Genomic DNA, 25,949 nt, shown 5'->3' on the forward strand with positions numbered 1-25,949 from the left:
CTTTATCTGATGCGTTTTCTGTGGTACAAAAAAGGTCCTTCAGAACATCTTACAGAACAGAAAATAATCTTTTGACAATACACACTAAAGATCTTACACACTTTAACGTTTAGAAATTTATTTTATTATAAAGAAAAAATACATTACTGCAACTCTATCAAAATTTATTTGCTCTAAAACATGCTCAAGTGATTGTGATATTTAATAAAAAAATTTAACAGTAGAATAAATTATATACGGATATTGGTATACAAAAACGCAACCGTAAGTAAAATATCCAAGAAATGCTTGTAAATTCAAAATTGAAATAGATCAAGTTGAAATTAACTACCGTTTTGATGGCAACCATGCACTGAGAAATTTTGAATTTGAGGGCAAACATTTTTAAGGAAATTTCTAGAATATTGCTTTCTCTCATAATAAAAAAGCATTCACATTTTATCTAAAAAAATGGAAATTTTCCTAGATTTTACTAACGAGTGTTGCGTGTAAGAGCTGTTCATTTCCCGCGAAGACACTTTCTAAGTCATAATTAAATTGTATTCGACAAACTTGATTCGACTATTTATTTGAACAACTTTTTCGCTCTTTGGTTTTTTAAGAGAAACGTAAAATGCAACTTTTGTGAGAAACTTAGAGACGAATTGTTTCAATCAATGTTTCAGTATCGTCTGTATCAGGAGTACTTTTCGGTTGTTTGATAGGATGTTTGGCGCTTCTAGGCTTCTTTTTAGACTTCGAGTCATTTTCGTTTGCTTTCTCCTTAACTGCACCTTTATTTGCATTTTTCTTTTCTCTTTGTAACGTTGTTGGGTCGTTGTGACTTTCCGATAAATCTTTCATTTTTTCGGCCACCGTCACTATAGTGAAATCAGGCGGTTTAAAAACACTTTCTTTGCGTGCGTTTTCTGGAGGTATCTCCTTCCAGCCCTGAGAATCTGCAACAAACCATTCTCCAGCTTCATCGATGTTTTCTACAGATTCAAGTTGGTTCAAACGCATTCCAATTTCTGGGTCAACATCAATAGTGTTATTCCTTCGTAGTAATTTTAACACTAACATCATTTGCGCCTCGACTACTCCCATTTTAGAGTTCATACGTTCTGTTTCACGGCGTAGTTCACCCTTTAACTCGCTCATTCCAGCTAAAACGTCACTTGTTTGGGAATAATCCAAAGCTGTAATATCATCACCATTCGTGTACACATTTGTTTCGCTTACCGGCTCTTTTTCCTTCATTGATTCAGGCATTTCAGTTGTGAACAATTCTCCACTTTTTGTCATAATTTTCACCTAAAGAAGAAAAAGGTATAAGTTTGTAAAGAATTTAGGGTTTTTTATTGTTTCCTGTTAAAACTTACAAGAAGATCCTACTATATTACTTTACCTAAAATTAACTGGTTCTGGGGCCCGCGGATCGAATCCCGCTCACTGCCAGGCAGTATGTTAGTGATGAACAAAGTAGTTCTTCTACAATAAGACTGAATACTATGCTTGTAAGTGTAGCGAGTTACATCAGAAGGCATGCGCTCTTTAGAAATATGACCAATAAGGGTATATATTTTCACCTCGTTCCCAGGAATGTTTTTTCTCGAAGCTGCACTTGAAAGACAGCAGGAACTGGGACTGGGGTTAGGGCAGGGTTAAAGATTTTTTATGAGAACATCAAACCTGTAAGATTCTGGAGTCGTGTAAATATTGACCTCAATTAAGTCCTGATGCTAAAATCGACCCTGGATAAACAGAAATATCAGCTATTCTTATCCGGTTTTAGATTCTGCGGCTAAAATGAGCTATATTAACAAACCAATCTAGAAGACACAGACAAACCGGGCTAGCGTATTATTACAGTGGCCTAGTTTTATATCCAGTGAAGCAGAAAAATTATGTTGTTCTGTAGAATGCATTTAAATGCCTTTACACAAACACAATACCACTTCTCTTACCTGTCTTGTGATATCGAAAGACAAAATCAATTGGTATTTTATTTTGTCCAAATCTTCTGGGTATAAGGCAAGCGCTTCATGCACAAGTCCTGTACATATCGAATGAATGGTACCAAAGGAGCACGCTTCCACGTCGTATAGTGACCGTCCCGAACCTTCATCAGCCAAACGCATACCAAACACATCGGATGGACCTGTAAGATGTAGAGTATAGATAGAGTATACTATTATTAGTCTCGACTAGGGTTTCGCCCTTTCTTTATATATCGCGTTTGCTATTTGCTATTTCGTGTGTGCGTAGCACGATTATAAAAATTGGGCAGAGATAGGCAACGGGTGTTATTAATATAGAGACATACATAAGTAGGTATCTAAGCTCGAATCTCTTAAAGAACAAATGAAAATATTCATCTTAGCGAATGTTCAAGTTAACAATGCCAATGCCACAGAAATGATTAATTTCAGCTAAAGTGAATTTGCTTAAAACAGCGCTGTCTTAAAATTATTACACAAGACATACTGCTAGTAGTAGTGAAGTCTATTTCTAGCTTTAACGAAAGAGTTGTACATAGTTTCAGGTTTTATTTCTCTCTGTAACAAGTGTTTGGAATGGGTAGGTACGTATTGCTTTTAATATTTTTAAACAAACAATGTTGATTAAAAGGTCGAGTTTCTTTGTAGAAATTTGATAAAGAAGAAAAAAAAGATTAACAAATGTCTGAGTTATCCAAGATTTAATTTTCCTGGAAATTTAGATAAGGGAAAATATCCAAGGAAACGAATAAAACAGATGGAGATTTAAAAGTTAGCGTTATTAAAGTTGACTGCAGCTATATGTATCGACTCTTCCTGCTATAAGGCCTAAAACGGGTACATGTTTTAAAGTTCGGTGTATATACATACCAATTAATCCTATCAGATCATCGCCTTGCTTTACTTCTAACGATCCAGTTGCGACAAAGTATAAGGATTCGACACTTTCGCCCTGATAAATCAATTTATCGCCTGGTGATGTGCGAATTGTATCGAAATATCGAGATAAAACTCGTAACGCAGTTAAGGATACGCCTTTGAACGCACGATCAGTGAGAATTTGGGAATGAATGTGAAGACATAAATCTGATTGTAAGTCTCGTGGACACGTTTTTAAAATCTGTAGAATAAATAGAAAAAATTGAATAAATTGTATAACATAAATCTCCTTAAGATAAAAGAGAGAAGCTGATATGTATCAAGGGAACTAATTTTAGCGGGAATTGATTTTCGCGAATTAAACAGATTTTGGCATTTCGCGTCAATTTATTTTGGCAATTGATTTGCAAATAAATATTTTAGTTATTTGACACAGTTTCAAAATCATCGAAGACACTACGAGCAATATTCCTAAAATCCAAACATTTTAGCGAATTTTAACTATCAAAATCATCTTGGGGGAATTTATTTTCGCGAATTAAGTGCCCTGAAATATTTCACGGGAATTAAATTTCAAAATAGCCAAAAAAACTCGAAATTCGTGTAAAAATCCTGCGGTGTATAATTGGCATTACGATTCTAGAGTAATTACAATTCGCTTCGTCGTAGAAGTTGTTTGGTGTCAGCCTCATAATTATTGAAAACATAAAGACATATTCGACAAAAAGCATTCTCGCGTTTATCATCTCTATAAATTTATTAATAAAGCTTATTATTCTTGCGCCACTCCTTAACCTCATCATACCCTTCTATTTATTACCAGCATATATAAAAAACAACATCGTTCCCAGTGCCTGTTGTATCTTCTTTCATATCGGGACGGCAAATCGCTGTCCCAATATCAGAAAAAATTCAAGATGCCCTAGGGACGGGGTTGAATAAGACATACAAATACCTCTTCCTCGTCTGTTCCTTTGGTAACCGCCCATGTTGCTTTATAATAATTCTCAACTCTCTTTGCAACAAGCTCTGGTACTTTGTACGTAGTGTTGAATTGCTTTATTGAATTCAACTGTTCTGAAAACTCGTTTGAATTTTTTTGGAGTTGAGAGATGATATTGGTGACTTGGCCGAAAATTAAAGCATACAAAACACCTATGCATGAATAAAGAAATTAATTTCTGTTCTACATTACACAGGGGCGGATTTAGCTATGGTTTATACTGGTGTAAATACATCAGTAAAATTTGTCACCAAAAAGTTAAGTTATGTCTCTGCAAGCTTGTTTTTTTTTTAATTGTGCGCCCGAAGCTTAACAAAGTTGGATAATTCCCTTGGCGTGTAAATCTGGTTTTCGGAGTCTCCACTGTCCGCGTCTGGGTTCGAAGGTCTTGTTTCTATCAGAAAATACAAATAGCTGCTACTTCGCCCTCCAAACCCCCAGTTGTTTTTTAATGCCCTGAAAAGCAATTATTCCTCTTCGAGGTTATTTTTACACCAGTTTGAAAAATCCTAAATCCGCCCATGTTACAGTCAATAAAAGTACTAAAGTGTTCTAATGAAAGATCAATTGTAGGTTATATAGACTTCAGCTTAAGCCGTTTGCCAGACGAATGCAGCCCTTTTAATTCACGATATGTCCTCGCATAGATCCCTGTGTCATGAGAAGGTAGCTAAACCAAAAATATAAGTATGCCGAAACCTACAAGCTTAAAATTTTGTGGTTGTTTTAGGAGAACAAGCCTGTCAATTAAATGAAGCACAAACGAAAATAAACTTGATGAAATAATGTAATGTTAAAAAACCAGAAAAAGAGAAGAAGACTACATACATCCTAACAGCATAGTAGTACATCCAAATACTTTTTCAGCGCTTGTGTTGGGTGCAATATTACCGAACCCACAGGTTGTCACACTACTCATGGTGTAGTAGAGCGCAGATATATACATAGCTGCTAAAGAGGGGCCTGTCCCGTCTATGATTTCATGGTTTTCGTCGAAACTGAACGGTTGTTCGTACACTTGAGCTAGTATAGTCAACCAGCTGTGTGGAGTGTGATATGGTTTGTCAATTTTTAAAGCAATAGCAAACCTGAAGTAGAAATTATCATCATTCTTTACATGGCGCAATATATAATGTATCTCAGTCTCGTCCCGGGGCTCTTTAAGCTCTGGGGTGGGCCCCAGCGCTCTTTAAGCTCCCTTGTGATTTAATGCATACTAAGATGTTTTCTTGTTTATAGTCAGCAAATACCAAAAAACAGAAAGAACATCATTGGTATGTTTGAATTGGTTTCACATTCGATTATCATTTGAGCGTGAATCACCTCAAAAGCAAGAAGAAAGTGAGGGAGAGCAGTCAGGGAGAATTATAGCACAGTATATACAAACACAACAAAAACAACAAAAACAACAAAAACAACAAAAACAACAAAAACAACAAATAACAAAAGAAAAAGAACAAGAACAAACAAACAAAAAAAAAACAAAAGCGCAAAAAAAAAGAAAGAAAAAGAACAACAGCGACAACAACAACTTACCAAATACACGCCATCCAATGTGCACATAAACAAAAGGCGAGTAGCCACACCGCTAGAGTGACAGTCTTATTCTGCATGTAGCGTTTCATTTTTTTGCCAGTCTTTCCTAATCTTATGAGACGAACCATTTTTAACAGGCGGAAAATACCAACAAAACTCTGTAAGAAAATAAAAAAAATTATATAATTTTAACATCAGAAAATCGACGGTAAAAAAAGCCAGATGTTTTCCACCATTTGATTGACAATGCAAAGATCAACTTCGTTCCCAGAGTCATTTCTTTACCTACCATTTACACTTCCCATCAAAATTGCGTAAGTCCTTATGTTCGAGAAATCATAACATACGCCCTTTTGAGGACACGTGGTTTTTTCTTTAATTCTAATTCGTTAAAATACTTTCATTGTGTACTTACAGAAGTTTGGTCAAAGAAATTGACAATACCATACGGTAGAGAAGAGATGAAATCGAACGCAAACCAAGTTTTCAAATACTTCCAGCGAATCATTTTTAGGCTTCTTATTAATTCCCCAGTTTTTTCATCAATGTATGTAGTAAAAAATGTTAAAATGATATCTGTCAGAAACATGGTGTCAACAATTGTATCAAAGATTGTCAGTATAAATCCAGTGTACGGGAAACAAAGTGTAAAAGGGACCACACATGACGTATACAAGATACAACAAAGGATCAATGCGTCCCATATAGATTTCCATTTTAGCGTTTGTAAAATGACAAATTTTGGGACTTGGATTTTTTCACCGCCATACTGTGGTATGAAAGCGTCCTTCATTTTGCTTTGTATCTATAAGTTGAAATATACATAAATTTACACAACCTCGTACCCAGAATTTTCTAGGTTTTTATTACAAGACAACCTGATAGTCCTGGGGAAAAGGTTGATATAGTGTACTTACACTTTCCATATCCAACGTTTTCTTTTTTTTCGGCTTCTTACCTTTCGATAATAGATTGGAGCGGAAAATATTCATGTCAGCTTTGCCCAACAATTTGTGTGCTGCCTTTTTCCATTTTCTTTTTGGAGAATCTATATTATAAATCGTAATATTGGTGTTTATATTATTTTCACGTGTTTTTATTTAGATTTCCAGCGAAAAATGAAATTTTTTGAAAACGAATAGTCTAAAAGTCTAAGGCCAACAAAATGGCTGTTTTAATTAAAAATACAATTATTATCGTCGACGCAATCCACACAAATACAGTACCGTGGAGAGCGGGGGCGGGTAGGGGTAGGTTAACGCGCTCAGTCCCCTTCACGAGTCCTCAGTCCCCTTTTTAAAAATGAGGTTTCTTTAAAAAAGAAAGGTAAAAGCTGATTTTATGGAATTTTAATGCATTTTCCAGCAATTTCAAGGCTGTAAGTTCTAAAATTTCAAATAAGGGTTTGCCCCCGCTGAGACGATGAGCTTAACCCCCCATAAATAACTTGTTTCCTACGGCAGTTAAAAAAAACTTTCATAGAGCGCGTCAATAACTTTCAACAACTCTCCATCTTTGAGCCTTGCACGAGTTTTTCCACCACAACGGCTATTAAGGTACACAATACAAGTTGAGCAAGTCTCTGTAATATTACTCGCATTCTTTTTAAAATAGTGGTCGAATCTCTACTCTGTGCTGGGAATGCGCAAAATAAAAATCTCCAGCACCCTCCTCTCCAGTAATTTTTTCCTTTTGGATAATGCAAAAATCCCTGGGACGAGGGTGAAATGTCCGGGAAATGTACTACAGGTGAAAATTTGAATACCTGAATATACCCAGCAGGCTACTGACTAGATATTACTATTACCTAGAATTCTTGGTTTGGCGTGAGTGATGTCACTGAACAAGACAAGATACAAACATATTTCACCACTACTACTTTCCTTGATTAAATGCGTTGTTACAAGCCACCAACGTTTCTCCTCTAAACGAATAACACAAAATTATCACGAATTTAGGCGTCCCCTCTTTTGCTACATTGAAACATTAAGAATGTAATTCTCCTGATTTCTGCTATTTTATTGAACTAAAAAGACTTTTTTGAACACCATAATTTTCGTAAGAATAATAAAAAAACTGGAATTTCTATAATACTGTGAAACTGTTTTGTCTTTTCTTAAGGGAGTGCGTAGAAGAAAAATGTGCTGAAATATCGCGTACCAAATTATTAGATAAATAAATATACAAATATATGTAGTGACAAGAAATAACACACATTTAATTGGTCAACAAATTTGTTGGTTTTTGTACCCGATAAACGAACACAATTAAATTGGTCAACAAATTTGCTGGTTTTTGTACCCGGTAAACGTTACTCAACTACAGACGAGAACGTACAATATTTAACAACAACAAGATACACGAGCTTTTTCTTTTATAAGATTATGTTTAAAAAAATAACAGACTGGGATTTCAGGTTAATAACAATAGGTGTACTATTTAGAACAATAAAGAAGTAAGAATAATATCCAATTTGGTTGGAGTTTACATATTCTTATAAAAAAGAACGTGTTGGCAAAAGAAACAAAGCCAGCATTAAGAGCGACTGTAAAATTATTACCATTTTTACTGTACAAAATCATCTCAATTTGAACTTGCTTTTTATATCGTATAGCGCGTTCATAATCTCGTTTCGCGGATTTGCTTGTCTGTTTTCCGTACAAGAAATCCAAAAAAATATCTTTGCGAGTAACTTCATTTCTAGAGAATCCGGTCTCCGCAGCAAACAAATGGCTGCAGAAAATAATCGGATGATGGTTGATGACTGCATTGGCGATTAAAAATGGCGCATCTAAAACAATAACAAACGGATGAAAAAACATTCATGTGGTTATTTTGTTGGCAATGTTGTTAAGGTACTTTGTTTCAGGAAGTAAGTAAATATTAAGTATTTATTTATTTGTCCTAATAGACTGGAGACCATTCCGATAGAATAATACCTAATAGGTAGGAATGACCAAACCAAGTTACTTTGAACTTTAAAAAATATTATATTTACAAACTCTATGTACTCGTAAAGAACATGCAACAATAAAATGATTAAATGTTAAAACAATTACATGATGAAAAAAAAATAAAACTTGAGCAGAGACTAGGAAATTAAAAAGGCACAAAATTAGCGCAAATTTTTCGAAATTCGCGTTAATTAACCCCATCTTATTAAATCACGTTAATTAAATTCGTTTTTATAAGTTGTTACAGGCATTCGAGTTAATTTCCTTTGTGTTAATTTCGTGACCATTGATTTTGTGTCTCGTTAATCTCCTGAAAAAAAGGTGGCTTTTTCTTTAATGTCGTTAAAAGCAATAGTGGCAGTAAAGTTTAAATATCTGGAAATAAGGAGTTTACGTAAAAAAGTTACCTAATTCTTTGGACGCCTCTATTACATTTTCTAAAAATTTATTCTCCCCTTCTTTCTCCATTTTTTAAAGATTTTTCTGGCTGATTTCTCTTCTGAGTTCGTTTGGTTAAGAACTTAGTTAACCGTTCATCGAAATATATGAATTATGCAACAACTGAATTCATTTTAACGAAAGTATTAACGAATAATTTCTATCGCTTATTCAAATGTAATGGGAACGTAATATAGATGATAAATAATTCGAATTTTTAAATAGTATCTAAGGTGTTCCTAAAAACTTTACTTATCCTAAATTGAACATTCAAACCGTATTCAATATCGATCCATTGCGATTACCGTACACCGTCAGCCTAAAAGTCGTCATTAATAATTGACCTATGTATGACCAGTAACTTGCCTAATCGGGGAAAACCTGTTGTGGATTATCCTTATTTTCGACCCCAGGGCTCTTCAAAATAAACCTCTACTTTCGAGGTTTTAATCTCAAAGAGCCCTGGGGAAGAGAATGGATTAATCTTGTTATCCTTAACAACATGAATAAGGTGTGAAACAGAGTATACTTTTAATTCTTCATGTCCTATTAGAGTTATCAATCTCGTCCCAAGGTAGAGGATCTTGTATCAGAAAAGATACAAGATGCGCTGGAGACGAAGTTATTAATAAATAAATATTTGCAAAATTTTCATGCATAGTTTAATTATTCTGGCACAGGGTTTAATTATATAGAATAAAACATCTTTATCGCGTATTTTCATTTATTGTCTAGTTTCTCCTGATATCATGGGTGAAATCTCATGGAAGGTGTCAATTAAAGAGTACTTCATTTAATTTCATACCACGCCACGGCAAGATATTTGCTTGCGAAAAGAGAGAGACAAGACATGTTTTGCCAATTCTGACCTTTCCATTTTGATAATTTTTTATCCAGTATGCTATTATTTTTCGCAATTTTTTATCCAGTATGTTATTATTTCTCGCAATTTTTTATCCAGTATGTTATTATTTCTCGCAATTTTTTATCCAGTATGTTATTATTTCTCGCAATTTTTTATCCAGTATGTTATTATTTCTCGCAATTTTTTATCCAGCATGTTATTATTTCTCGCAATTTTTTATCCAGTATGTTATTATTTCTCGCAATTTTTTATCCAGTATGTTATTATTTCTCGCAATTTTTTATCCAGCATGTTATTATTTCTCGCAATTTTTTATCCAGTATGTTATTATTTCTCGCAATTTTTTATCCAGCATGTTATTATTTCTCGCAATTTTTTATCCAGTATGTTATTATTTCTCGCAATTTTTTATCCAGCATGTTATTATTTCTCGCAATTTTTTATCCAGCATGTTATTATTTCTCGCAATTTTTTATCCAGTATGTTATTATTTCTCGCAATTTTTTATCCAGCATGTTATTATTTCTCGCAATTTTTTATCCAGTATGTTATTATTTCTCGCAATTTTTTATCCAGTATGTTATTATTTCTCGCAATTTTTTATCCAGCATGCTATTATTCTCGCAATTTTTTATCCAGTATGTTATTATTTCTCGCAATTTTTTATCCAGTATGTTATTATTTCTCGCAATTTTTTATCCAGCATGTTATTATTTCTCGCAATTTTTTATCCAGTATGTTATTATTTCTCAGGGGCGGATCTAGGAATTTTTTTTGGTTAGGCAAAATTTCATAGATTTTTTGGCAAAGTAATGTCAAGGGTTGTGGTGTTGTACGAGGTAAATCGGCCGTTTTGTGTTTTTGCTGTAAAAGGAACTAAAATTTTCCCAAAAGTAAGGTTTTTAGTTATTAAGAATCCTTCTAGATTAGAAACGAAAGTTTCTTTATAGCCAAACAAATAACAGTAACCCCCGTAGTTTTACCACTTTATCCTTGTTAAAACATGCGGATGGAAAATGCGTCCGGTTAGCAAATTCGATTTGAAACAGGGTTAGCGTTTCCATAATTTCTTTGAATCACATACTGGTATTAAGTATCTTAGCATCTTTTTTCGTTTTACGCACATAATACGAGAACAAGTAATAAGTTGGGGATTTGCTTCATTTCAAAACATGCAATAAGTCTAATAACTAACAATACAACAAAAAATTACATTACAAGACAATTTTAGGAATAGATAGTCAACAGTAGTGCAACGTAGAAATATTGTTTGGAAAATTATAGTCTGTGTTAAGAACCTGCAAATGCACAAAGAAAACCAGCATAAAAAAGAATGAAAGATTTCCAGTTAGACTTACAGTGTAAGATCGCAACATATAATAAACGTGTACAAAAAGTATATAGTAATCACCTCTTCATGAAGTTAATACAGTTTAGCATTAGGGTTACTGGTGTAGTTTTGCACCAATTTCTATTAAGCATTAATTTTAATGCTATGAAATTCCCACAAGAGAAAGGCAGTTTATGAAGCCAGAAAAGAGTTAGAAATTAGAAAAATAACATCAAAACATTTAACATGTCTCATATTATTTACCCTTACATGTCCCTGTCAACTATGTTTAAAAAATATTTTAATACTGTAAAATCTTTAAGAAAGTTTTAGTAACTATAAGCCAATTATGAAGATTCTCATATAAAAAGCAACATATATACAAATCCTACTCATACCCATAAGTTGACATGACATTTTGTTAGTTTACAGTCTGTAACAGAACGTTTTTTAACATGCAATTCTTGTTTCGATCTGTATATGTTTTACGTGAAAATCATTTCTATGATTTACTTGAATAAGTAAATAAATCACAAGTTATTTTGATTGATTTTTTTCACCAACTTTGTGGATTATACCAGATATATATCCATTGTTTACAGTTTTCCAATATTATAAGGATTCAGAACAAATCTTCTGTGTTATTTACTTGAATATTCATCATAGGTACCAGGGTGACATCAAAATACAAGTTATTTTGATTGATTTTTTTCACCTTCTTAGTTCCTCTTATGAAACACAACTTTGTGGATTATACCAGATATATATCCATTGTTTACAGTTTTCCAATATTATAAGGATTAACAAATCTGTGTTCCTTTAATTGATGGTGATTTTCGTTGTTAGAAGAATATTCATCTTAGGTACCAGGGTGACATCAAAATATCTTATCCTAAAACAAAATTATATACGTTGTATTGCTCAGCAAAATGAGAATAAGAAATATTATAAAACAAACTTGGACTATTCTTAGATTAGGTATTGCTTCATTCTTTTGTTTTTAGCAATTTTATTACAATTAAAAGTAACATGGGAAAGTCAAAGAGATCTTCTCGTGTTCTTAAAAGTTTTAAAATGAGCAGTGGGATGTTGCATATAAAATGCACTGTTTAAAAGTTCCCACAAAGTCAAAGTTCTTAGGGACAATCACAATAAAAAAGTATATGCTAAGCGTATAAATTTGACGGTGGGACGAGGTAGAATCCTTTGCCGTTTAATTATATCTCATACTGTATACATCGATTTCTTAGAGAACAGAAAGTATTAATAACTTTTAGTGTCTACCTGCTTAGCAGGGACACATGGCCGAGTGCTTATGGTTTCAAGGACTGACAACATTCAAAGATTACCTTTTCTGATTTGATGTTTAGGGGAGGGAAAGGGGATCTGCAGATCTATTAACATTTAGCTTGGACTTTTGCGTTCATGAAAGAGCTGTCCCTTAGTTATCTTACAAGAATGTATTCTCTCCCTAACAGAAACAAAGATACACAGTTGCATAAACGGCTACACAAAGCCTACACGAAGCCAGTGACCCTTAAGACATTAAAGAAAAAAAACTAACAAAATTCCAACTAATACACATACAGGTAGCTAGTAATACTCTATACCGAATTTAACATACACATCAAAACATCTCTCGACCGCCAAGACAGTGTTGACATAAATTGCCTCAGTTAGCTATCTCGTTTAGCATTGGGCTTTTATGTTTATAAACAATGCATTTGATCAAGGCCAAGTTAAAACCTTTTGTTTTGATAAGAAAAAGATTTAAATTACACGTTTTGTAAGAACATCTGGTGGTTTACCACTTTTAAGAATAGTTCTTGACACAAAAGTGCCTAAAATTCAGGAGCAGCTAAAACTAAAATATTTCAAGTATTACTGAATTTATTGTCTCTTGCAGAGGAAGATAAAGGTTTGGTTTGAGACAACAACACGGCACACGTGGCCAAAATACTTCTCTCCAGCATTTCCAATCCTTTCAATATCTGAAAAGGTTTCCAAATTCAAAACTTCTTTATTTAACTTAGGTGGCATACAATTGCTTTAATATTCTAGACATTTGAAGTGCTCCCTGCAATTGGACCTGATCCAGGTAAACCATGTTGAAAAAAAAACATCCACTCCATGTAACCGTACCCGTGGTCGTTTTAGGCGTTTAAACTTTAAAACCCACGGACGTTTTAGGCGTTTTTTCTTCACATTCCAGAATTTCATTCATTGGAACTTGAAAACCCGCGGACGTTTTAGGCGTTTTTTCTTCCATCTGTGATTTTCATTCATTCGGAACTTTAAAACCCGCGGACGTTTTAGGCGAATAGACATTTTGCCTAAGATCGCCCCGGGTTTGCTTATTTGAGTAAAATAAAACACGCACGCCGCGCATCGTCATAGTCGAAATCGGCGGATGCCAAAAATAAATTGATAAAAATAATTTAGTTTTTTTTATAGATTATTCTATCTATAGAGAATTTTTTTTCTAGTTCACAAAACTAGGCTTAGGCAATTGCCTAGGCTGCCTAACCCTAGATCCGCCCCTGTTTCTCGCAATTTTTTATCCAGCATGTTATTATTTCTCGCAATTTTTTATCCAGTATGTTATTATTTCTCGCAATTTTTTATCCAGTATGTTATTATTTCTCGCAATTTTTTATCCAGTATGTTATTATTTCTCGCAATTTTTTATCCAGTATGTTATTATTTCTCGCAATTTTTTATCCAGTATGTTATTATTTCTCGCAATTTTTTATCCAGTATGTTATTATTTCTCGCAATTTTTTATCCAGTATGTTATTATTTCTCGCAATTTTTTATCCAGCATGTTATTATTTCTCGCAATTTTTTATCCAGTATGTTATTATTTCTCGCAATTTTTTATCCAGTATGTTATTATTTCTCGCAATTTTTTATCCAGTATGTTATTATTTCTCGCAATTTTTTATCCAGTATGTTATTATTTCTCGCAATTTTTTATCCAGTATGTTATTATTTCTCGCAATTTTTTATCCAGTATGTTATTATTTCTCGCAATTTTTTATCCAGTAAGTTATTATTTCTCGCAATTTTTTATCCAGTATGTTATTATTTCTCGCAATTTTTTATCCAGCATGTTATTATTTCTCGCAATTTTTTATCCAGTATGTTATTATTTCTCGCAATTTTTTATCCAGTATGTTATTATTTCTCGCAATTTTTTATCCAGTATGTTATTATTTCTCGCAATTTTTTATCCAGCATGTTATTATTTCTCGCAATTTTTTATCCAGTATGTTATTATTTCTCGCAATTTTTTATCCAGCATGTTATTATTTCTCGCAATTTTTTATCCAGTATGTTATTATTTCTCGCAATTTTTTATCCAGTATGTTATTATTTCTCGCAATTTTTTATCCAGTATGTTATTATTTCTCGCAATTTTTTATCCAGTATGTTATTATTTCTCGCAATTTTTTATCCAGTATGTTATTATTTCTCGCAATTTTTTATCCAGTATGTTATTATTTCTCGCAATTTTTTATCCAGTATGTTATTATTTCTCGCAATTTTTTATCCAGCATGTTTTTATTTCTCGCAATTTTTTATCCAGTATGTTATTATTTCTCGCAATTTTTTATCCAGTATGTTATTATTTCTCGCAATTTTTTATCCAGTATGTTATTATTTCTCGCAATTTTTTATCCAGTATGTTATTATTTCTCGCAATTTTTTATCCAGTATGTTAATCTTTCTCGCAATTTTTTATCCAGCATGTTATTATTTCTCGCAATTTTTTATCCAGTATGTTAATCTTTCTCGCAATTTTTTATCCAGCATGTTATTATTTCTCGCAATTTTTTATCCAGTATGTTATTATTTCTCGCAATTTTTTATCCAGTATGTTATTATTTCTCGCAATTTTTTATCCAGTATGTTATTATTTCTCGCAATTTTTTATCCAGTATGTTATTATTTCTCGCAATTTTTTATCCAGCATGTTATTATTTCTCGCAATTTTTTATCCAGTATGTTATTATTTCTCGCAATTTTTTATCCAGTATGTTATTATTTCTCGCAATTTTTTATCCAGTATGTTATTATTTCTCGCAATTTTTTATCCAGTATGTTATTATTTCTCGCAATTTTTTATCCAGTATGTTATTATTTCTCGCAATTTTTTATCCAGTATGTTATTATTTCTCGCAATTTTTTATCCAGTATGTTATTATTTCTCGCAATTTTTTATCCAGTATGTTATTATTTCTCGCAATTTTTTATCCAGCATGTTATTATTTCTCGCAATTTTTTATCCAGCATGTTATTATTTCTCGCAATTTTTTATCCAGTATGTTATTATTTCTCGCAATTTTTTATCCAGTATGTTATTATTTCTCGCAATTTTTTATCCAGTATGTTATTATTTCTCGCAATTTTTTATCCAGCATGTTATTATTTCTCGCAATTTTTTATCCAGTATGTTATTATTTCTCGCAATTTTTTATCCAGTATGTTATTATTTCTCGCAATTTTTTATCCAGTATGTTATTATTTCTCGCAATTTTTTATCCAGCATGTTATTATTTCTCGCAATTTTTTATCCAGCATGTTATTATTTCTCGCAATTTTTTATCCAGTATGTTATTATTTCTCGCAATTTTTTATCCAGCATGTTATTATTTCTCGCAATTTTTTATCCAGTATGTTATTATTTCTCGCAATTTTTTATCCAGTATGTTATTATTTCTCGCAATTTTTTATCCAGTATGTTATTATTTCTCGCAATTTTTTATCCAGTATGTTATTATTTCTCGCAATTTTTTATCCAGTATGTTATTATTTCTCGCAATTTTTTATCCAGTATGTTATTATTTCTCGCAATTTTTTATCCAGTATGTTATTATTTCTCGCAATTTTTTATCCAGCATGTTATTATTTCTCGCAATTTTTTATCCAGTATGTTATTATTTCTCGCAATTTTTTATCCAGTATGTTATTATTTCTCGCAATTTTTTATCCAGTATGTTATTATTTCTCGCAATTTTTTATCCAGTATGTTATTATTTCTCGCAATTTTTTATCCAGTATGTTAATCTTTCTCGCAATTTTTTATCCAGCATGTTATTATTTCTCGCAATTTTTTATCCAGTATGTTATTATTTCTCGCAATTTTTTATCCAGTATGTTATTATTTCTCGCAATTTTTTATCCAGTATGTTATTATTTCTCGCAATTTTTTATCCAGTATGCTATTATTTCTCGCAATTTTTTATCATACTAAGTTATACTTCTTTTGTGTCGGGTTAAAAATGAAACTATTCTTTTCTTAATCTCACTTCTTGTTGTTTCACAAAGAAGATACAATCATTCGCTTGATTCACAAGCTTTATAAGTTAATGGTACGTTTACACGTAGAAAATTTATCACGGAATAAACCTTATAAGTTAATACTATGTTTACACATGGGCAATTTCAGACGAAACATTCTCATAAAAATTGTAAATATTCAAAAACAGAGCTCTATCGAAATTTTTGACACTTTAAAAAAACACATTATACCCTATCTCTAAAAGAGTGAACATGTTATAATATCTAAGTATAAACGCAGTAGTGACCATAAAAATATGGTTCAAATAAAGATCGCTACCGAACTTATTAAAAGCTATAAATACACACAACGACGAAAGTCTGCACAAACTTATTGAAGGTAATACTCCTTTCAATGCTGTGGTGTTGTATTGTGTAATCTCTTTAGCCGGGGCAACGCATTAAAATCTTTCGCGGACAAGTATTCTTAAAAAATTGAAACGGGCCTTTAATTGAATACGTGCCGAAAAAATCCCCATCGTGTCTACGACGGCGTATTATCAAGCAAACTGGTTGACACCCGTAGCTAATTCGTATAAAAACGTGATCCCTTTAGAATATTTGCATATCGGGGTAATGCCATAGAGGCTACATCACAGTGAGGTTACATGATAAAGAGGCTACATTAACCCTTTTCGCTTCTTGTATTCGTCAAGGTTTAACGAACGCCTTGATACGTTTTCACGTTGGTGGACCATGGGTTTCGGCGTGAGAGATATCGTTCTGGCAGCTAAAAGAAAAGGAAAATAAAGAATAGGGAAATATATCATGATAGCTAATCAAGTTTTAACTTTTAACCATTCAACTTGTGTTTCTATTTCCACCGTGACTTCATATTCCCACTAACTTAACACCTTAATTCACGAAATATTCTCGCAGAGCCGCTGCGCGATCAATTGTTTGCGCAGAAATACTCGCGCATTTAGTTGCGCGAAAATTTAAATATTTCTTTGCAGTAAATGTGCGAAAATTAGCAAAACTCGTAATGCTCGAATACTTTTTGTTTGCACAAAATTAATAAAAATTAGGTCATCACAACATTATCAGAGTCAGTTAACTCAAATTTTAGATTGATAAAGCTTTTGAGCGCCAATCAGGTACGCAAAACGATCCGTTAACATAAAAACAAAAGTTTAAACTGTATAAACCCCGCAATACATTGAGGTCTACCTAAAGTATTATTAAATGTTGTATGTATTACAAGTAATAAGTGAGCGGAAATTAAATGTGTACTTAACCTGAGTGCGCGAAATTAAAACTGACGCAAAAATATTATAAATGAAGGTTAGTAAAAAAAAAGTGAAAAATCATACATAAAAGTTCAGCAGCACACACTTAATTTCTTTTAGGCAAGAAGAAAAGGTAAGAATGCATTGCCACTCCCGTTTCTTTTATAATACCAAAATTGTACTATAGTTCAATCTTTTTAATTAAATTTTAATAACTATTTTATTTACGATAATACTTTGACATCTTGACTGTGTCCTTTTCAAATCTAAACTGTTTAGATTCGAAAAAGACACAGTCAAGACGTGTCGAAATATTATTGTAAATTACAATGAGTATTCCTCTCTCTTACCTGGTATTGGAACGTCTATTTGTACGTCAAAATCATGCGCAGAGAAAAGATCAGCGTCGTCACTGGATTTGTTGACACCTGACACAGTGAGTTCCGATTTAAATAATAATGAATCCAGCTCCTGTAAAAAAAAATATTGTAAATCCACAGTAACAACGACAACAACTTTTTGGCTTTTTTTAAATTTTCAGTCATTCTATGAAGGTACACGTTAAGCTGATAATAGAAAGCGGAAATAAAACCTTGCTGAGAAACAGTTGATTGTTTCAACAATAAAACAATAAAAGAGAGCAAAAAATTCTTGCCAGTATTTAGAAAAAAACATTCTGATTGTCTATTTTAAACCTAAAATTGCTGACGTTTTGATGACATTTCAAAGAAATTGCTGACATTTTAATGATGTTTTTTCTGACATTTCGACGGTGTATATTATAAAATATCTGGATAATTTTTGACAGTGTGGACACCGTGGCTAAATAAACATTTGATGGTATGACAACAACAGTGTGACAGTAAGTGTGTTTATGAGATGTAAACCACAGACCAGTGTTTAATCGTTCAAACCGTTTTCGTGAAAGCAACACAACTAGACAAAATCAACAAACCGGAGCCGGTTCAGCAAACTCTCCAGTACTTGTGTCTTGCGCTTCACTATTTATTGATTCGTCAGTTTTCTACAAACATTAAAAGTTTATTTATTTTTCTGGGTCCTGTGTTGACATTGTAAAAAAACTGGCCTAATCGTCGCCGGAGAATAAAAATGTCATTTCAATAACTCAAAACTAACATTTTTGACATTTCCATTCTACAAGATTCAAAAATGCGACGAATAATTAGAAAAACCCGAAAGAACATTGTACATAAGCTATATTTCAAACTAAACTACCCAAATTCTTATCTTAAAATGTAAAGAGCAAAAGACTCGACGGAGATCGCAACACTTGAAGGAGAAAACATGGCAAGACAAACAACCAAACAGACATACCTGTTCCTGTGCTGTGGACTAAAAAAAAAAAGAAGTCAAAAATTTATTTATTTAAACAAAATTGGAAGGAATCTAAATCCAAAATAACCGAATATTGTAACAGGAATATAGCGAAACGTACAAATAATAAAAATAAATAAATAAGACGCGAACCTTAATAATCATCTTAGGTTGCGTTTTACGCCGTGTAAAAGGATCGTCTTTTTTTTCTTTATTTTGTCTGCCTTCCTCCTACAAAAACAAACAAAAAACATCGACTACCACGAAAGTATCTTATACCAAATGGTTCATGTGACGTTGGAGAATAGCAAGTTTAGGTAGTCAAAATCGTGAAGCAGTAAGTCAAAGTTGGACACGAGAACGACTAACCAAAAATATAGACGCCATCTTGTTTTAAGATAAGCTACTTACAATGCAAGCTTTCTCTGCATCATATACGTTCTTTTTTCGATTTCTTTCGTTAATAAAACTACAAATAAAAATCAGCATTTTTAATGTATAATATAATTTATAATATAATATAATTTATAATTTAATGTCCCGCACGGCATTTTATTCAAAGCAATGGAGGGAGTGCTAGTGAATGAGAACACGTGAGGGCACGTATGCAGTAGTGTTTGAACTAGCACATAAGGAAATAACACTTTGTATGGGGACACAAAATGTGAACATCTCAAGTATCACCAGGATAGAACGTGTTTACATCTACATATCTCTACCATAAAAAATAAATTTTTTTTGAACACTACCTGACATTGCTGAGAGCTCCAGACCGTTTCTTATCCAACATTTGAGCACGTTCTTCCAACTCGTCCAACTCGCCCTTCACTTTTTCAAGTTTTTTATAGTCGTTTGTTTGTTCTGCAATTTCCTGCAAAATAATAATAATAATTTTTCTTTGCAAGCAAGAAAAACAAGAGTACACCTATCTAATCAAAGCATCCAAAGAGTATATTCAGAGGGAAACTTTTGATGCCCCTACCTTAGCCTGAATAATTTACCAGTTTCAATAAAATTCTATTTTACATTTATAAAAAGACCAACAGAACTTTATTTTCAACGCATACCTTTTCTCTGATCAACCTATTCTTTTTAACCGCGTAGTTGAATGGATTTTTTCGAAATTTATTTTTTTCTTTCACAATCTAAACAAAGAATAAAATAAAACAAACAAAAAAACAAATATATATATCCAAGCAAAATAAAAACAAACAAACAAATAACGATTAAATGCACAAAGAAATAGATGAAGAGTTACATACAGCTTCAATATCGTCGTCTTTGTAGCTATAGGCTTTGGAGGTAGATATATCAGCCGATTTTTCTTTTACTTGGCGCAGAGTAGGTAAGGGTAGTTCAACAAGTTTCATCTTAAAAACAAAAAATATAAAAGTCATTCGTGAATTGTTGTTACAAGTAAATTTAAAAAATAAAAATGAGTCTTGAGAAGGCATGTTTTTTTCCGAAAATGTATTTTTACTTTAGAGTATTGTATCATGATATCACCAATCATTGACAAAATATAAGAAAACAAGACGACTAGTTGTAAAGTTGGCTGCCACAAGTGATTACATAGCCTGCCTCTATTATAGAGTCGCGCATTGTGAACGCGAAGTTCCCTTTTATATTTTTTGGTTAAATCTACATTCTTGAAACGTGTTTATTGTTATTGACGTCAGCACAAATATTTTCCCTGAATTTCGGGACCTTAGTGGAAAATGCCACTGGAAAGTTTTAAACGCTTTCCACCTGGTGCACATGTGCGCAAAAGTAACAACTTTGCTGCCTTTTGACTACAAAACGAGAAAAAAAAACTGACTTTCTTTTATTAATTTTCTCTACGATTGACGATACCAATGAAGTTGCAATGTCTCATTGTGAATTAGAATACGTTGGTACAACTAGAAGAAGAAAATCACTTCACAGGAAATATAACGCTGTGTTGAAAAGAGCATTACCTCTTCTTTCCACTTTTGAAATTCTGAATCAGTAAACGCTTGGTTAGACACATATTCCATGCGAAATATTCTTTCTTGAAGTCCATGTCTAAAAAATGATGTTACAAATAAAAGATATTCAGGTACCCTAGAAATGAAGTTGTAAGATTTTATTATACCAAAAATAATGGGCTTCTAAAGATTATACATTTGACACTTCGTACAATTCACGTCAGTGTTTGGTAGTTACCAACTCAAATGACGTGTTAACAAGGCAAGCAAATATATAAAATACCATAAGTAACGCGAAAAAAAATTATATAAAAAAAGCTGTAAACAAATAAAAAAAATCTTGATAGAGCAAGAGTCTGTGTCTCTAGAATCAGAAAGTTTCAAATGTGTTTTCCCTTTTTATTTTAAAATTTTACAGATCTGATAATTTAATCCAGAACTAAACAAAAAGTTTACAAAAGGTTGATTATTACCTCACTTTTACACCTTTGTTGGTTCTGGTTTTTCCCAAATTATAAACTTTACTAGTTTCTGTCACGTCAATGATTTCTGCCACCTACAAAGCAACAAAACAATGCCACCATCTTTGTTTCTAACACATCAAAAATAAAAATAAAAACAAATATATAAATATAAACATTACTCTGTATATTGCACGTCCATCATGGTTACCTATGCCCATGCGCAGAAAACATCCTGAGATAACACGAGTGAAAAATGGGAGGTGGACCCATCTAAACATACACACAAATTGTCAATATTGACTGCAGAAAAAACATTACACAATTTAAAATCTATATATCATAGACCTTCTAAATGGAAATAGATGGACATGAAATGTTGCATGCACATATAGCCCTTGATCGAACAAATACAATTTGACAAAAACATTTTAATGATGCAAAAAAATATATGATAATGCTGTCATTTTTTAAAATGCTTGATTTTTACTCAATATTTCCCCATCTCTTTAAGGACAAAAAAGGGAAGCTAAAACGAAAATAAACATAAATTCAACATAGAAATTACATTATTTTTCATTAAAACTTGTCACCAAACAAATTAAAAATTATGACCCAAAAATTTTCTTTGTATGTATGAACACATAGAGTCGAAGTACCTCGAGCAGTCAAAGAAACCTAATAAAACATAACAACCTAAAGCCTTAAAAAAAGCACACATACTGTTCCAACTTGTGTCTTGACAAACGAATGTCTTCAAGTTGCTCCCTTGTCTCAATCTGCTGGGACAGACGCTCTTCTTCAGCATCTTCGTCATCTGACGCAAACTCAACAGAACTTTTATCAGAGTCCTCCTCTTCCTTGTTGTTATCCTCATCATCCTCCTCCTCATCATCGTCGTCATCTGAGTACACATCTTTTGTTGTGAGTGGTTCTTTCTTACTCATTAGGGCTTCCATCTTCTCCTTCTTTTCAATACGTTTTTGTTTGAGTTCATTAATTGCCTTCTTTTTCACATCCTCCACTGTTTTTTTACGCTCACCTTTGCGTGAGGCTATACTACTGTTATAAACTTCTGGCTCCTTACTTTTTTTATCATCGCCAGATTTTTTGTCTTTTTCTTTTTTATGTTGTTTGCGTTCCGTTTTTCTTTTACCGTGAAGCTTGCGTTCAATTTCCAAGCGCACTTTCATTGCCTCACGCTTTTCCATTCTGTTATACAATTCAATTTCTCTGTCCTTTTCAGTCATTTCCTCTAGTTTTAATCGATCTTCTTCATCACCAATTAAGTTTGCATCTAATCCATCATCAAATGCTGGCAAATCTTCATCGGAACCATCGTCATCAGATGACGAACTGCTCGACATAACTAGAAACAACCAATAATAAAGAACTATTGAAGATATTATTTCGGTTTGTCTGTTCAGTATTTATATTACTGTGGAAAGTTTATCATTTCTTGAATTTTACTTGATGGGAGAAGGATCTCCCGAAACGTTGCCTACTAAACTATACCATGTTCAAGAAATGGTAAACTTTCCACAGTAATAAAGAACTACTCTGGTAGCTTTGAAACACTATAAATCACTATGAAACAGATGGAAAATAACAGATAACCATAGCTCAAATGGCTCAGTATTTGGATATGATTTGCTGACTTTTTAAATCTGCTTTAACATAAGAATATTCTATATCAAGAAGAAAATAATTACATATTTTTTATACCTACATCTTTTTTATATTTTTAAAAACAAAACTAACAGTACAGCAGTCTATATTATAATGCCCGTATACGTCTGTCCGTCCGTCCGTCTGTCTGTCATGCAAAATAGTAGCTTAGCTGGGATGGGCTAACCCATGGATTTTTCCATGGGCTAACGACTAGTCATATACAAAATATAAACTTAGGCTCAATGATATGCTTACCATGTGGTTAGTTTTTGAACAAATGTGAGTCCAGATATGCTTGAAAAGCAGAAAAAACACCATCAAATGGAAACAACCATTAAGGAGATTCTTTATTTAATGAAGAAACTATGAAAATACCACTTTCTACCTTGTCCTTCCTCTTTTTCTTCCTCTTCGTTGTCCTCCTCATCATTTATTTCTCCATCTTCTTCTTCATCAGATACAGTTGAAGCACGTCGTTTTGCAGGTGTTGGTTTTTGTGTTTTACCATTCTTCTTTTTATTGTTAGATTTTCCATTACCTTCTGAATCTAATGTCCACTGCAAAGAATAGTTAAAAGAATAAATATTTTTACATTTTCTTTTTTGATTATGTTTTTACATGAAGAGGCAGTCCTAAATAACATGCACAATTCCCACAAACAAGGTATTAGTTTAGCTAAAAACATTAAATGTTGAAAAACAGCCTAAGCTCTAAAACATGACAAAACACGGCCTGCCAATGTACAGGGAGAACAAAAACTGCATCATAGGGGGGATACAAGATTCAGTGCATTCATATCTAAATAATTATAGAGGACAGCTAAGAAGTCTACCTCGTTATCACTATCATCTGTGGAAGAGTCTGAGTTTTCATCTTTGTCACTATCACTATCAGCCATCTTTTTTGCTGCAACTGTTGGTGAATTCTTTGCCTTCTTAGTAGACAGACTCAACAATTGCTAAATAAATAATTATAAAAGGACAATACAATCTAATATAGATGAAACCATTGCGTAATAAAACAAATACCCTGTAATTCTCTTACCATAATTTTACCATCACAAAAGAGTTCGTACAAATTCATTGCACATTTGAGCATAAAAAAAAGACTTTAAGCCTTAAGTTTGAATACTGGAATTAATTAATTCGCTAAAATTTCTTATGGAAATGTGCAGTGTGAATTATACCCAAACACCATAATCAGGATTTTTTTTCTTATTCTCACATTGGTTCTTTTAGTTTGTGCTGACAGAAGATGCTTAGATTAACCTGCGGAGGTAGGGACCCCTTTTGTACGCACAAATGTTTATTGTTATTCTAGTAACCAAAATTCAAATTGTTTTCAGACTGATTGAGTAGCCTTACGAAATTTTAGAGACCAGAATACAAAAGAGGTTATATTTTATGAATTGCTGTTAAGGAATTATTCTAATGTATATTGTGTTTACCTGAAAAATGTGCTGACTCAACAATAATTTGACTTTACCTCCTGTATTACCCAGTCAAGCAATTTGTTAAAAGCAAAAATTGCTTCTCCACTATCTTCAGGCTTATTTTTAGGCATTTGTAACTTGTCAAACGCTTTATTTTACTTTATGTTGTTAACAGTTCCACTTAAGTTTTTTCCAAAATTGCTAAAGCCTGATTCATTTTTTAATAGTTAAGTTTTTAAAACAATTGGATCTTACAAGCCGCAAAAATATTTTGTGTACGCACCTCATCCAATTCATCATCACTACTGCTATCATCATCAGAATCAATTGCTCTTTTGCGTGACGATGCCATGCTTATGTATTTAGTTCTTTAAATAATCTGTACGAATAAAAATTTTAAGTTAAATAATAACTTGAATCACATTCTGTGTTACTTGTTACCACTTATGACCACCATTGCAATAGGGGCAGGTTGCAATTTTGCGTAGAAAGGTAAATCTGTTCTGCCTGGATTATGAAAGCTGCCCAGGTTATGTACGGCAGCTGCCCTGTTTATAAACAGGGCAGGAAATACATAATCAGGACGCGGCTATGTACAGTTAAAAATTATTATTTAGCACATATAGAACGACCATAGTCAGGGCAGGCATGTTTATATGTAAGGCAGTCTAATATTATTTGTTACTTAAAAACAAACATAATCAGCACAGGCCGGCTTATGTACAACACTTTTCTCACTTATAGAACGAAGATGATCCAGCTTTTATATCATTCGTCACAAGCAAATAGCCCTGGTGGAAAAGTTGTTCGCAAATGAAGCGAAATTTTGTGGAAACTAAATTTTGGGATTGCAAGTTTAATAATTTAGGTCATCCTCAGAATTCAATTTCCGCGAAAAATAAAAATGAGTCCACCCATCCACAAAATCTAGTTCTGTAAAATTTACTTACTTCCAAAGTATATTATATATGTTGAAATGTACTCACAAGAGGAGTTTATACTAAAAATTATGTCGAGATTATTTTTTGCTATTCCTTGTTAGTTTTCATTGGTGTTTTATCCTGCAGAGAAAAGTTATGTTGAGACTTTTTTTGTCACCATGCCTAGTTTTCAATGGTATTTTATCTGACCAGCTATTATATCAGCGTTCATAATCCGGGTCACCAGGACATTGTCCAGGCAAAAAAACATAATCTGGCCATGCGTACATGATAACAGGGCAAATTTGTTCTTAATGAAAAATGTGCGCCTATCTATTTAAATAGATATATACTGATAAGAAAAAACTTATATATACACTTCACACTGGTATGCATGAAGATATTTATTCAAAGCATCATTAGACAGCAGTCCTTTTCAGTCTGTTTCTTTTCACAAAGGTATCATTACAACTTTATATGAATATATGTCAGTGAGAAGTTATTTATCTACGTTTGATAACAGTTTAAGCCTTAACAATGTTTCTGTAGAAAGAAATCGGCTAAAAAAGGTTTTTTTCAGCAAGCTCACCCATTTTCTGCCATGCAGTTGTTAGAGCCAGAAGGG

General features: G+C 32.7%; 2 protein-coding genes across 2 annotated transcripts; both read right to left on the reverse strand.

Annotated features, from left to right (window-relative positions):
* Positions 1-411: 411 nt before the first annotated feature.
* On the reverse strand, positions 412-8,877 carry LOC130657249 (potassium voltage-gated channel protein eag-like). Its single transcript, XM_057460226.1, has 11 exons — positions 8,759-8,877; positions 7,958-8,188; positions 7,205-7,321; positions 6,315-6,445; positions 5,813-6,202; positions 5,398-5,555; positions 4,690-4,949; positions 3,814-4,013; positions 2,850-3,099; positions 1,947-2,140; positions 412-1,293 (listed from the first exon to the last, which is right to left on the reverse strand). Exons 1-11 carry the CDS (start codon positions 8,817-8,819, stop codon positions 634-636), a joined length of 2,652 nt encoding a protein of 883 aa, XP_057316209.1. The 5' UTR covers positions 8,820-8,877; the 3' UTR covers positions 412-633.
* A 7,401-nt stretch (positions 8,878-16,278) lies between these two features.
* On the reverse strand, positions 16,279-24,844 carry LOC130656930 (RNA polymerase-associated protein RTF1 homolog). The gene is made up of 16 exons (XM_057459875.1): positions 24,688-24,844; positions 23,805-23,930; positions 23,358-23,529; positions 22,025-22,670; positions 21,484-21,574; positions 21,314-21,396; positions 20,850-20,937; positions 20,154-20,261; positions 19,959-20,036; positions 19,641-19,762; positions 19,303-19,360; positions 19,045-19,122; positions 18,892-18,909; positions 18,512-18,580; positions 17,907-18,027; positions 16,279-17,057 (listed from the first exon to the last, which is right to left on the reverse strand). Exons 1-16 carry the CDS (start codon positions 24,754-24,756, stop codon positions 16,948-16,950), a joined length of 2,037 nt encoding a protein of 678 aa, XP_057315858.1. The 5' UTR covers positions 24,757-24,844; the 3' UTR covers positions 16,279-16,947.
* Between the last annotated feature and the right edge of the window lie 1,105 nt (positions 24,845-25,949).

The sequence above is a fragment of the Hydractinia symbiolongicarpus genome, chromosome 9 (genome assembly GCF_029227915.1).
Source record: "Hydractinia symbiolongicarpus strain clone_291-10 chromosome 9, HSymV2.1, whole genome shotgun sequence".
Lineage (NCBI taxonomy): Eukaryota > Metazoa > Cnidaria > Hydrozoa > Anthoathecata > Hydractiniidae > Hydractinia > Hydractinia symbiolongicarpus.